The 11,390-nt window shown below is 61.6% G+C and overlaps 1 protein-coding gene and 1 long non-coding RNA gene across 2 annotated transcripts in view; one reads left to right on the top strand and one right to left on the bottom strand.

The window, feature by feature from the left end:
* The window catches only part of LOC125437682, a 13,244-nt gene extending 8,476 nt beyond the window's left edge, over positions 1–4,768 (bottom strand). The window contains exon 1 of the long non-coding RNA XR_007245256.1: positions 4,291–4,768. This is a non-coding gene — a long non-coding RNA (uncharacterized LOC125437682). The remainder of the gene's footprint in view (positions 1–4,290) is intronic.
* A 946-nt stretch (positions 4,769–5,714) lies between these two features.
* OPA1 (OPA1 mitochondrial dynamin like GTPase) overlaps positions 5,715–11,390 on the top strand; it is a 58,801-nt gene continuing 53,125 nt past the window's right edge. The window contains exons 1-3 of the mRNA XM_048506976.1: positions 5,715–5,893; positions 8,168–8,480; positions 9,811–9,907. Coding sequence (XP_048362933.1) covers positions 5,853–5,893; positions 8,168–8,480; positions 9,811–9,907 — 451 coding nt within the window. The 5' untranslated portion in view covers positions 5,715–5,852. The remainder of the gene's footprint in view (positions 5,894–8,167; positions 8,481–9,810; positions 9,908–11,390) is intronic.

The following is an 11,390-nucleotide window of genomic DNA, read 5'->3' as shown; positions in this document are numbered from 1 at the left end:
CCCCCCCCACCCCCCCCCCCCCCCACCCCCCCCCCCCCCCACCCCCCCCCCCCCCCACCCCCCCCCCCCCCCACCCCCCCCCCCCCCCACCCCCCCCCCCCCCCACCCCCCCCCCCCCCCACCCCCCCCCCCCCCCACCCCCCCCCCCCCCCACCCCCCCCCCCCCCCACCCCCCCCCCCCCCCACCCCCCCCCCCCCCCACCCCCCCCCCCCCCCACCCCCCCCCCCCCCCACCCCCCCCCCCCCCCACCCCCCCCCCCCCCCACCCCCCCCCCCCCCCACCCCCCCCCCCCCCCACCCCCCCCCCCCCCCACCCCCCCCCCCCCCCACCCCCCCCCCCCCCCACCCCCCCCCCCCCCCACCCCCCCCCCCCCCCACCCCCCCCCCCCCCCACCCCCCCCCCCCCCCACCCCCCCCCCCCCCCACCCCCCCCCCCCCCCACCCCCCCCCCCCCCCACCCCCCCCCCCCCCCACCCCCCCCCCCCCCCACCCCCCCCCCCCCCCACCCCCCCCCCCCCCCACCCCCCCCCCCCCCCACCCCCCCCCCCCCCCACCCCCCCCCCCCCCCACCCCCCCCCCCCCCCACCCCCCCCCCCCCCCACCCCCCCCCCCCCCCACCCCCCCCCCCCCCCACCCCCCCCCCCCCCCACCCCCCCCCCCCCCCACCCCCCCCCCCCCCCACCCCCCCCCCCCCCCACCCCCCCCCCCCCCCACCCCCCCCCCCCCCCACCCCCCCCCCCCCCCACCCCCCCCCCCCCCCACCCCCCCCCCCCCCCACCCCCCCCCCCCCCCACCCCCCCCCCCCCCCACCCCCCCCCCCCCCCACCCCCCCCCCCCCCCACCCCCCCCCCCCCCCACCCCCCCCCCCCCCCACCCCCCCCCCCCCCCACCCCCCCCCCCCCCCACCCCCCCCCCCCCCCACCCCCCCCCCCCCCCACCCCCCCCCCCCCCCACCCCCCCCCCCCCCCACCCCCCCCCCCCCCCACCCCCCCCCCCCCCCACCCCCCCCCCCCCCCACCCCCCCCCCCCCCCACCCCCCCCCCCCCCCACCCCCCCCCCCCCCCACCCCCCCCCCCCCCCACCCCCCCCCCCCCCCACCCCCCCCCCCCCCCACCCCCCCCCCCCCCCACCCCCCCCCCCCCCCACCCCCCCCCCCCCCCACCCCCCCCCCCCCCCACCCCCCCCCCCCCCCACCCCCCCCCCCCCCCACCCCCCCCCCCCCCCACCCCCCCCCCCCCCCACCCCCCCCCCCCCCCACCCCCCCCCCCCCCCACCCCCCCCCCCCCCCACCCCCCCCCCCCCCCACCCCCCCCCCCCCCCACCCCCCCCCCCCCCCACCCCCCCCCCCCCCCACCCCCCCCCCCCCCCACCCCCCCCCCCCCCCACCCCCCCCCCCCCCCACCCCCCCCCCCCCCCACCCCCCCCCCCCCCCACCCCCCCCCCCCCCCACCCCCCCCCCCCCCCACCCCCCCCCCCCCCCACCCCCCCCCCCCCCCACCCCCCCCCCCCCCCACCCCCCCCCCCCCCCACCCCCCCCCCCCCCCACCCCCCCCCCCCCCCACCCCCCCCCCCCCCCACCCCCCCCCCCCCCCACCCCCCCCCCCCCCCACCCCCCCCCCCCCCCACCCCCCCCCCCCCCCACCCCCCCCCCCCCCCACCCCCCCCCCCCCCCACCCCCCCCCCCCCCCACCCCCCCCCCCCCCCACCCCCCCCCCCCCCCACCCCCCCCCCCCCCCACCCCCCCCCCCCCCCACCCCCCCCCCCCCCCACCCCCCCCCCCCCCCACCCCCCCCCCCCCCCACCCCCCCCCCCCCCCACCCCCCCCCCCCCCCACCCCCCCCCCCCCCCACCCCCCCCCCCCCCCACCCCCCCCCCCCCCCACCCCCCCCCCCCCCCACCCCCCCCCCCCCCCACCCCCCCCCCCCCCCACCCCCCCCCCCCCCCACCCCCCCCCCCCCCCACCCCCCCCCCCCCCCACCCCCCCCCCCCCCCACCCCCCCCCCCCCCCACCCCCCCCCCCCCCCACCCCCCCCCCCCCCCACCCCCCCCCCCCCCCACCCCCCCCCCCCCCCACCCCCCCCCCCCCCCACCCCCCCCCCCCCCCACCCCCCCCCCCCCCCACCCCCCCCCCCCCCCACCCCCCCCCCCCCCCACCCCCCCCCCCCCCCACCCCCCCCCCCCCCCACCCCCCCCCCCCCCCACCCCCCCCCCCCCCCACCCCCCCCCCCCCCCACCCCCCCCCCCCCCCACCCCCCCCCCCCCCCACCCCCCCCCCCCCCCACCCCCCCCCCCCCCCACCCCCCCCCCCCCCCACCCCCCCCCCCCCCCACCCCCCCCCCCCCCCACCCCCCCCCCCCCCCACCCCCCCCCCCCCCCACCCCCCCCCCCCCCCACCCCCCCCCCCCCCCACCCCCCCCCCCCCCCACCCCCCCCCCCCCCCACCCCCCCCCCCCCCCACCCCCCCCCCCCCCCACCCCCCCCCCCCCCCACCCCCCCCCCCCCCCACCCCCCCCCCCCCCCACCCCCCCCCCCCCCCACCCCCCCCCCCCCCCACCCCCCCCCCCCCCCACCCCCCCCCCCCCCCACCCCCCCCCCCCCCCACCCCCCCCCCCCCCCACCCCCCCCCCCCCCCACCCCCCCCCCCCCCCACCCCCCCCCCCCCCCACCCCCCCCCATTGGCCATGCTGGCAGGGGCTGATGGGAATTGTAGTCCATGAACATCTGGAGTGCCATAGGTTCGCCACCACTGATCTATTCTATTGAATTATCAATAGGCCCAAGATGACATCGTTTAAAAAAGTGGAAGCAACTTCCCCAGAGGGAGGATGCATGGGCCAAAAAAGGAAGTAGCAGACGGTCAAAATGGCAGATTGGATCACTGCATCTAGAGATGCCTCACAGCAAGAGACTTCCGCTACAAACAGAAAACTGCAGGACAACCACCCTGCAAAGTAAACAGTCACACCGCAAGCAGTAAGCGCACAAAAGTCCTCTAACGGGTGGATTAGGACCTGGTTGGAGAACTGCACTCAAAGAGTAGCTGTCGATGGCATTTCATCTGGATGGAGGGAGGTGTCCAAGTATGCTGGTAGGAATTATTACATTTTAACGAGACCTAACTAGATTAGTCTTATTGCTTTTTGGAAGAACACTAACGTGTCTGAGTGATGACACTACTCATACTGCTGCCGGGTTTTCTCCTTACAGAAGACAAATGCTGGCCAGACCTGTTTCTCCGGTTACACGAAATTCTGAACGGATGATACGTGAAGATGAAGAATGCTTTGAGATGACCGCTACATCATCTCAACAGGAACAGATTTGCGGCACTGCAGAAACTATCTTACAAAACACATTTATATACTTTATCTATAATATGGTCATCATTTGTACATAAATCCTGTTCAAATTCAGATTTGAACTACCCTCCTCTTTTTCCTGAACAGTTGACAGTTAAAATCAGGAGCATTCCACACTGTGAGACAAGACCGATAGCCACAGGTGCCTGCGAAATGTCAGAATAAAGATATTTATTTTTATTTATTTATTATTAGTTTTATATACCGCCCTCCCCCTGAGGGCTCAGACCAAAGCTACATAATATGAAAACCTCACAACAAATATTGAACTCCAGAGGCGAAAGCCTTCAATAATATATTAAAACCATAAAGTCTTTTGTCTGTTTTAAATCCTTCTAATAGTTGTGTATTTTTTTTAAAAAAATGACATTTTTCCCTTCGGTTATTAACTGTTCTCTCAATTTCAATGTACATTCCCCTTACAAAAAATCTATAATGTCTCAATATGATCTCCACCAGCTGTCAAATATCATTGCTCACCTGAAAAGTGCTTCTTGTGGTGAGAGAGATATACTGGTAGGTATATTTTACATAGTCTAGGTTGATCTTTATTCCGTATTCTCCACGTGGCATGACTAATGTAACGATTATTAAAGCCCTTATTTAACTTAGCTTTTATTGTACCATAAGTAGGCATGCAACGTGCAACGTGTGATTGGTGCAACGTGTGATTGGTGTTTGGAATATGCTGCCACAGGAGGTGGTGATGGCCACTCACCTGGATAGCTTTCAAAGGGGCTTGGACAGATTTATGGAGGAGAAGTCGATCTGTGGCTACCAATCTTGATCCTCCTTGATCTCAGTTTGCAAATGCCTTAGCAGACCAGGTGCTCGGGAGCAGCAGCAGCAGCAGAAGGCCATTGCTTTCACCTCCTGCCTGTGAGCTCCCAAAGGCACCTGGTGGGCCACTGCGAGTAGCAGAGCGCTGGACTAGATTTATTGATTGATTGATTGATTGTTGTATTTATAAACCGCCCTCCCCCGAGGGGCTCAGGGCGGTGAACAAACGATAGATAGAGCGCAGTAAAATCCACAGTATCGAATATAAATAAACATTAAATGATGGCTCTATATTGTTAAAACCAACCCCATTAAAATAAATGCAGCGTTCCAACAGACTCTGGTCTGATCCAGCAGGCTAGTTCTTATGTTCATGCTGTCCAGATCTCAAATCATGGTCCTCCAGTCCCAGAAGTCTTATGTTTCTCAGCATACACCCCATTCTTTCAGCAAGCGGTGAAATACACTTTTCAGATCAGGTAAATCCAGGCATCCCTTTTCCTTTGCATCTGCACGGCACTGCCTCCCAATCTGTTTTCAGGCCCAATTCAAAGTGTGGACGCTAACGTGCAAAGCCCTAAACGGCTCTTGCCCTGCCTCCCCAAAGTATGTAGGTACCTGCCCAGGCACAGGGGTCACAGGGGGAAGCCCTCCTTGTAGTGCCCCCCTCCATGCTGAGATATGGGGGGGGGGGGCACCTTGGGACAGCTTTCCCTTTCACTCCCCCCAGGCATTGGAGTAATCTCCCCTCAGAGGTTCGCTGGGCAGCTGCCCTGCGTGAGCGTAGGTGCCTGGCGAAGACTTCCCTCTGCTGCCCCCCGGCGTCTGGTCAGCCTCCCTGGAGAACCCCTCCGTGGTGCCGCTGGTCGGGTCCGGGTGAGAGCGGAGTTTTTCGCTCGCTCGCTCGCTCGCGTGTGCTGTGCTTTTTAACAGGCGCGTTCATTCCCGGGACGTCGTGGTGCTGCAGCCGCCCGGGGCGCCTGTGCAGATGTAAATAAATGCATGTCCCGCTGGAGCTCTTGCTCAACCGGCGGTTGCTCCCCTGGCCAGCGTCTGCCCGTTGCTAGCACCGCGGTCGTCTGCGGGGCAGAGACAGCATTAGCCCTTCGCCGCCAGCAGGGGAGCTCGGGCCCCTCCACAGAGCTTTGCCAGCCGCTTCCGGAGCCTCCACACAACCGCTGGGAAACACGGCACGCGGGGCTCGTCTGCCCACGTGGCGCTGGCCTGGTCCGCCCTCTCCCCCGCCTCTGCTCCGCAAACCCGCGAGAAACCCCGCCCCCGCCCTGGGAGGGGCTTTCCGAGACCCGCCCCGGCCCAAGGCTCCACGCTGGCGGAGGTCTCTCCTGATGCCGCCGCTTCCCATCCCAGGCCGCCCCCTCCCCCTCCCCCTCGGGTGCTCCGGGGACTCGAACCCGCGGAGGGCGAGAGGGGGCTGCCGGCCTCAGGCAGCAGCGGCTCTTTCCCCTCCCGCCCCGCCAGGGGGCGCCCCTGCCGCGCGCGCCTCCTCTGGCCAGGGGGGCGGGGCCGGTGCGCCGCTCAAAGCCGTCCCCGCCGGCCGGCCCGCCCGCCCGGAACTTCGGTGCCGCAGCCGAGGGGGCGGCCCGGCGGGGTTTGGCCGCGGCGCACTCGCCCGTCCGCAGCGCGGCTGAGCGAGGGCGGCGGCGGCTGAAACGGGCCGGGCCGGGCGGCGTCCTGGCAACCGCTGGTGTCGCGATGTGGCGGGCTCGGGCGGCGGCGGCGGCGGCGGCGGCCTGGTCAGTCACGAGGGCCGGGCCCGGGGAGGAAGGCGGGGCGAGGGCATGGAGGGGCCGGGGCAGGAGGAGCGGCCCTCCCCTCCCCGAGAGTAGACCTGCGGCGTCTCCGCCCGACGGGCCTCAGAGAGGAGCCCCCCCCCTCCCTCGACCCCCTGCTTGGAAGGCGGAGAGGAAGCCCCTCCCCCAGGAGAGCTCTTCTCTGCGGGGAGGGCTCACTGACCACCCCCCCACGCCAGGCCGTGCGGGCTCACCGGGTGGGGGGGGGAGGGAGGGAGGGAGGCGGTCCACTCCAGGCTCAGGCCGGACCTCTGCACTCGAGCTGTTTCCACGGAGAATGGCCGCTCTTCCCCGCAGGAGCCCCCATCAGCCCGTGGCTGCAGTCAAGGGCACAGCAGCCCCCGGCGCCTCCCCTGTTCCCGCCGCCCTCTCGCTTCTCACCTGCAGCATCCAAGACCCACGTCTCGCCCTAGGACAGGCACTCGGAGCCCTCCCTGTGGGCACGCGCAAACAGAGTGCCCCCCCGCCCCCCACACACACACATCTAGGCTGGCCTGGGCCGCTGGGCTCGATTATTAGCACTAAACCTAACACCCAGTTTTGGGGAAGCAGTGTAGGTAACCCTGTTAAGCGCTGTTAAACCCCACTGATTTTCATGCGAAGAACTAAAACGCGATCCTTTACCTGGGAGTAAGCTCGGTTGCTGGCAATGGGGCTTGCTTCTGAGTAAACCCTCCTAGGGTCGTGATTCACTCGTTGGAAGAGTTGCACGGTTGCTTCAAAGCAAAGCCAACAACTACCACCAAGCTTACTCCCGAGTAACGCACACCTCGGAGCCAACCATTTTTTTCTAAACTAAAACCTCAGTATTCGTGTTAAATTGCCTTGTGGGCACTTTGCGATAAATAAGTGGGTTTTGGGTGGCAGTTTGGGCACTCGGTCTCAAAAAGGTTCTCCATCACTGCCCTAGGACACACTGGGTGCTAAAAATAAGAGCCTCTGATTATCTGAAACTCCTGACCCGCCCTCGCGGTTTACGGATGGGAAAGTGGGGGGGGGGGATGTTAGGTGACAAATTATGACCTGGTTCCGGCGTTCACAACAACGGCCTTGAATGCAGGGGTCCCGCATTCCTTCTCTTGTGGTCCTCGGCTACCTTAGAGCATGGCCGTAGTGTGGTTTAAAAGTTCTCCAAGCAAAAGGCCCTGCCGACTGGCACTTCACCTGCGCTTTAGCCCGTGGTTTCCGTGGGTGTCTGGTTCAAGGGATTGAAACTTTCCCCACCATTGTTGCCATTCAGCCGTCAGTGTTACCGACTCCTTAACTCTGTGCTGGTGTTTTCCCTGCATTATGAGTTAAGCCTTCATTGAGTTCTCTGTTGGAGTATGAAGAATAAATGGAAATGAGAGGGCCACCTTGAGTTGCTGTGTCCTTTTGCCTTATCCAGTCTCTGTTGATCAGACGTTCAGTGTCATGTGACTGTCCCTACTTTCACTTTCAGAATATCTATCCAGCAGCAAAAGACGGGTGTGTGTGTGTTCACTTGCTTGCACGCTGTGTTTTCTCATGTCTGGGGCCTTGCACGTGGCAGCTGTCCTTCATGGGAAGGTCACATTGAAACCACAACATTCCCTGTTCCTGGATATTTGGGCTAGATTTTGAAACAATTCTTTGCCAATGTGTTGTTGAAGGCTTTCACGGCCGGAATCACTGGGATGCTGTGTGGTTTCCGGGCTGTATGGCCGTGTTCTAGCAGCATTCTCAGCATTCTCTTCAGATCCTCTGAAGATGCCAGCCACAGATGCAGGCGAAACGTCAGGAGAGAATGCTGCTAGAACACGGCCATACAGCCCGGAAACCACACAGCATCCCAATTCTTTGCCATATTACAGCATAGATTGGGAAACCCCATCCCTGCCGGCCACCTTCTTCCTTTGCCTCCAGCATGAGTGACTGATTGCCCCACATCCCTTTCCATGAAGTCTTGTGAACAGAGTGAAGCCATCATCCCCATCCCTGTGCCTGGTACCTTTCTCTGTCGGTGCAGTGAGCCTGGGGGCTGGCCCTTGGCCTGTTACTCAGCTCTGTTCTCGGTATTCTGTTACTCAGGAATCGGGTGCTGATTGTTGGGCAAGTGCTTGTAACCATCCAGTGAGAATTCCTGTGGTCGGTTCTGTTTTTGTGCTGGGCCTTGCAGAGAGTGGGATCCACAGTAAGGCCAGGGTGATGCTAGGTTGGTCTCGATTGGGTGGCAGCGTGTCTTGTTTTCTGTTTCAGCGTTGTTTGCCGAAACATCAGTGGCACCCATGGAGCAAGAGGGAAATCGCCGCTGCAGAAGCTGTGTCTTGTTTCCCGAAGTATTCACCATTCCCACTACCCAGTTGCTAAGTTTCAAAGGCTTTCGTCACGGACATCAATTCAGCAGTTCTCCACGTTCAGACGTCTTCCCACCCACAAGTCCAAACTCCACGTAAAGTGTGGATTCCAGCCTCACAGGAACTTTTGGCTAGCTAGAGTGGCTTCCAGACTTCTAAAACTTCGGTACATCATCTTGGGATCTGCTGTAGGCGGTGGCTATGCAGCCAAACAGGTAGTTGCTCTCTGCTTACAGGTGCTGTGGTCTGTGGGGAGTGAAAAAATGTGAAAGGAAACACGTTTTTGAGGACTTTTTCAATTTGAGAGCCTGCGTGGTATAGTGATCAAAAGCAGGTGGACTCTTATCTGAAGAACCGGGTTTGATTCCTCACTCCTCCACATGAGTGGTGAATCAGATTTGTTTCCCTGCTCCTACATTCCTGCCGGGTGACCTCAGGCTAGTCACAGTTCTCTCCAAACTTTCTCAGCCCCACCTACCTCACAAGGTGTCCGTTGTGGGGAGAGGAAGGGAAAGGAGTTTGTAAGCCTCCTTGAGACTCCTTACAGGAGAGAAAAGAGGAGGAAGGGTTAAATTCAAACTCTTCTTCCACTTTTTCCAGTGCAAAAATTGGGAGATTTGGGTACCACTGAAAAAAAGTCTTATACAATATTCAATTTCATGCACTCCAAATGATTTTTTCAAATTGAAAAATAGTAAAATTTTGGGAAGCACTGAAAAAATCCCTTATAATTCCCTCTCGCTTTTGGAAAGTGGCATGAGAGATGACATTCTATTAAAATGCCTAGAATAAACATTTTTATGTAAGATAATCTATAGCATTGGATAATAATATATGTGTATATCATAGAAGAAGAAGATTTGGATTAATATCCCCCCTTTCTCTCCTGTAAGGAGACTCAAAGGGCCTTAATAACTCCTTTCCCTTTCTCCCTCACAACAAACACCCTGTGAGGTGGGTGGGGCTGAGAGAGCTCCAAGGAACCCTGACTAGCCCAAGGTCACCCAGCTGGTGTGTGTTAGAGTGTAGAGGCTAATCTGAATCCCCCAGATAAGCCTCCAGAGTTCAAGTGGCAAAGCAGGAATCAAACCCAGTTCTCCAGATTAGAGTGCACCTGCTCGTAACCACTACACCACGCTAGGCATCCCATACAGCATTTTCAAGGCTTTCTTTATGTAAATGTAAATGATTTTGTCAACAATTAATATGTTCTAATGTATTTAATTAGTCTATGTTGTCAAAGGGTTCAGCGCAAAATCATGGGGGAAAAATAAGACATCAGTGCCAGACGCATGTGGTGTGAGCTCCTTTCCACTCTGTTTTGTGTGTGCAATTCCCAGTCTGAAAGACAACTTGAAAAACAAACGGGCAGTAACTGCATACTTTGCATGTGGGCCCGACTCTGCTGAGAAGGTGACGTAGCACAGGTGTTCCGTGACCAAGCTATGACCAAAGATGGAGAGGACACGTGTGTGCGTTGTGGGTTTGTGGGTTTTTCCTTCTTCATTGTAAATCTGACCGGCTCTTTTCTGGCCTTTGTCTTAGACAGTCGATCAGTGGAGGGACCTGATTCCTGATCTCAGCGAGTACAAGTGGATTGTGCCTGACTTCATATGGGAGCTTGACGAATACCTTGATCTTGGTGGGTTCTGGGTTTTTATTTCCCTTTTGATGCAGATGTTGGATATAGAATACGTTATTTTTTTATTTACTTCATTTTTACCGCACTTTTCTCACCAGCGGGGACTTAAAGTGGCTTAATCATTCTCCTGTCCTCCTCACAACAACCCTGTGATGTAGGTTAGGCCCAAGGCCACCCAGCAAGCTCCCATGGCAGAGTGGGGATTCAAACGTGGACTTTCTCTGCTCTGAGTTCCACAGTGGTGGCGAACCTATGGCACGCCAATTGGCCATGCTGGCATGGGCTGATGGGAGTTGTAGTCCATGAACATCTGGAGTGCCATAGGTTTGCCACCACTGGCCTAGAGCATCCCCAATAAGCGTTTGTCCAGCTGCTGTTTGAGGACTGGCCGCCAGAGAGGAGGAGCTCGCCCCCTCCCCAGGCAGCCCATCCCACTGTTGCTCAACTCTTACTGTTAAAAAAAAAAATCTCCCTAATTCCCAGCGGGAACCTTTTTGCCCGTCATGTATACCCATTGCTGTGAGTCCTCTCCTCTGCTGCCTACAGGAACAGCTCCTTGTCCTCCTCTTAATGGCAGCTTTTCAAGTATCTCAAGAGAGTGATCATGTCCGTCCATCCCCCGCCAACCTCCTCTTCTCCAGACTAAACATCCCCAAGTCCCTCAGTCTTTCCTCCTCAGAGGGGGTGTGTGTGTGTCTCCAGGCCCCTGATCGTCCTTGTCACTGCATCCACGTGAGGAAACTGGTTTGGTCTGATGACTGCATGTGAACTCCTAGATCAGTGATGAGCTGCGAACCTATAGCTTACGAGGTGCCAGAGGAGTGGCACTCAGGAGGCCACTACTCTGTGGAGCACGTTGCAGAGTCACCCCCCACAGAAACACACATCCCTAGGCTGGCCACCTGGGCCATACTGGGCTCAATTAATTAGCATTAAACCTAAGACCTAGTTTTGGGGAAGCAGTGTAGGTAACCCTGTTAAGCCCCACTGTTTTTCATGCGAAGAACTAAAGCGTGATCCTTTACCTGGGAGTAAGCTCAGTTGCTGGCAATGGGGCTTGCTTTTGAGCAAACCCTCCCAGGTGATTCACCCGTTGGAAGAGTTGCACGGTTGCTTCAAAGCAAAGCCACCGACTACCACCAAACTTACTCCCGAGTAATGCACGTCTCGGAGCCAACTGTTTTTTCTAAACTAAAACCTCAGTATTCAGGTTGAATTGCCGTGTTGGCACTTTGCGATAAATAAGTGGTTTTTGGGTTGCAATTTGGGCACTCGGTCTCGAAAAGGTTCGCCATCACTGTCCTAGATGGCCTGAATTGAACTATGAACTCTGTTCTTGAAGCTGGCTGCCATCACTCAGCCTCACTGCCCTTTTGTAAAATGAGGGTCGCAGCCACTCACCCCCTGGGGATGGGGTTGTGTGCACTTGCGTCTTCCACATCTCTGGGGTCAGGGGCGCAGGACCTCTTGTGATCTGGCAAAT

Source organism: Sphaerodactylus townsendi, linkage group LG08 (assembly GCF_021028975.2).
Source record: "Sphaerodactylus townsendi isolate TG3544 linkage group LG08, MPM_Stown_v2.3, whole genome shotgun sequence".
NCBI classification, from domain to species: domain Eukaryota; kingdom Metazoa; phylum Chordata; class Lepidosauria; order Squamata; family Sphaerodactylidae; genus Sphaerodactylus; species Sphaerodactylus townsendi.
The sequence above is the reverse complement of the archived record's forward strand: the minus strand, read 5'-3'. Positions and strand labels throughout refer to the sequence as shown.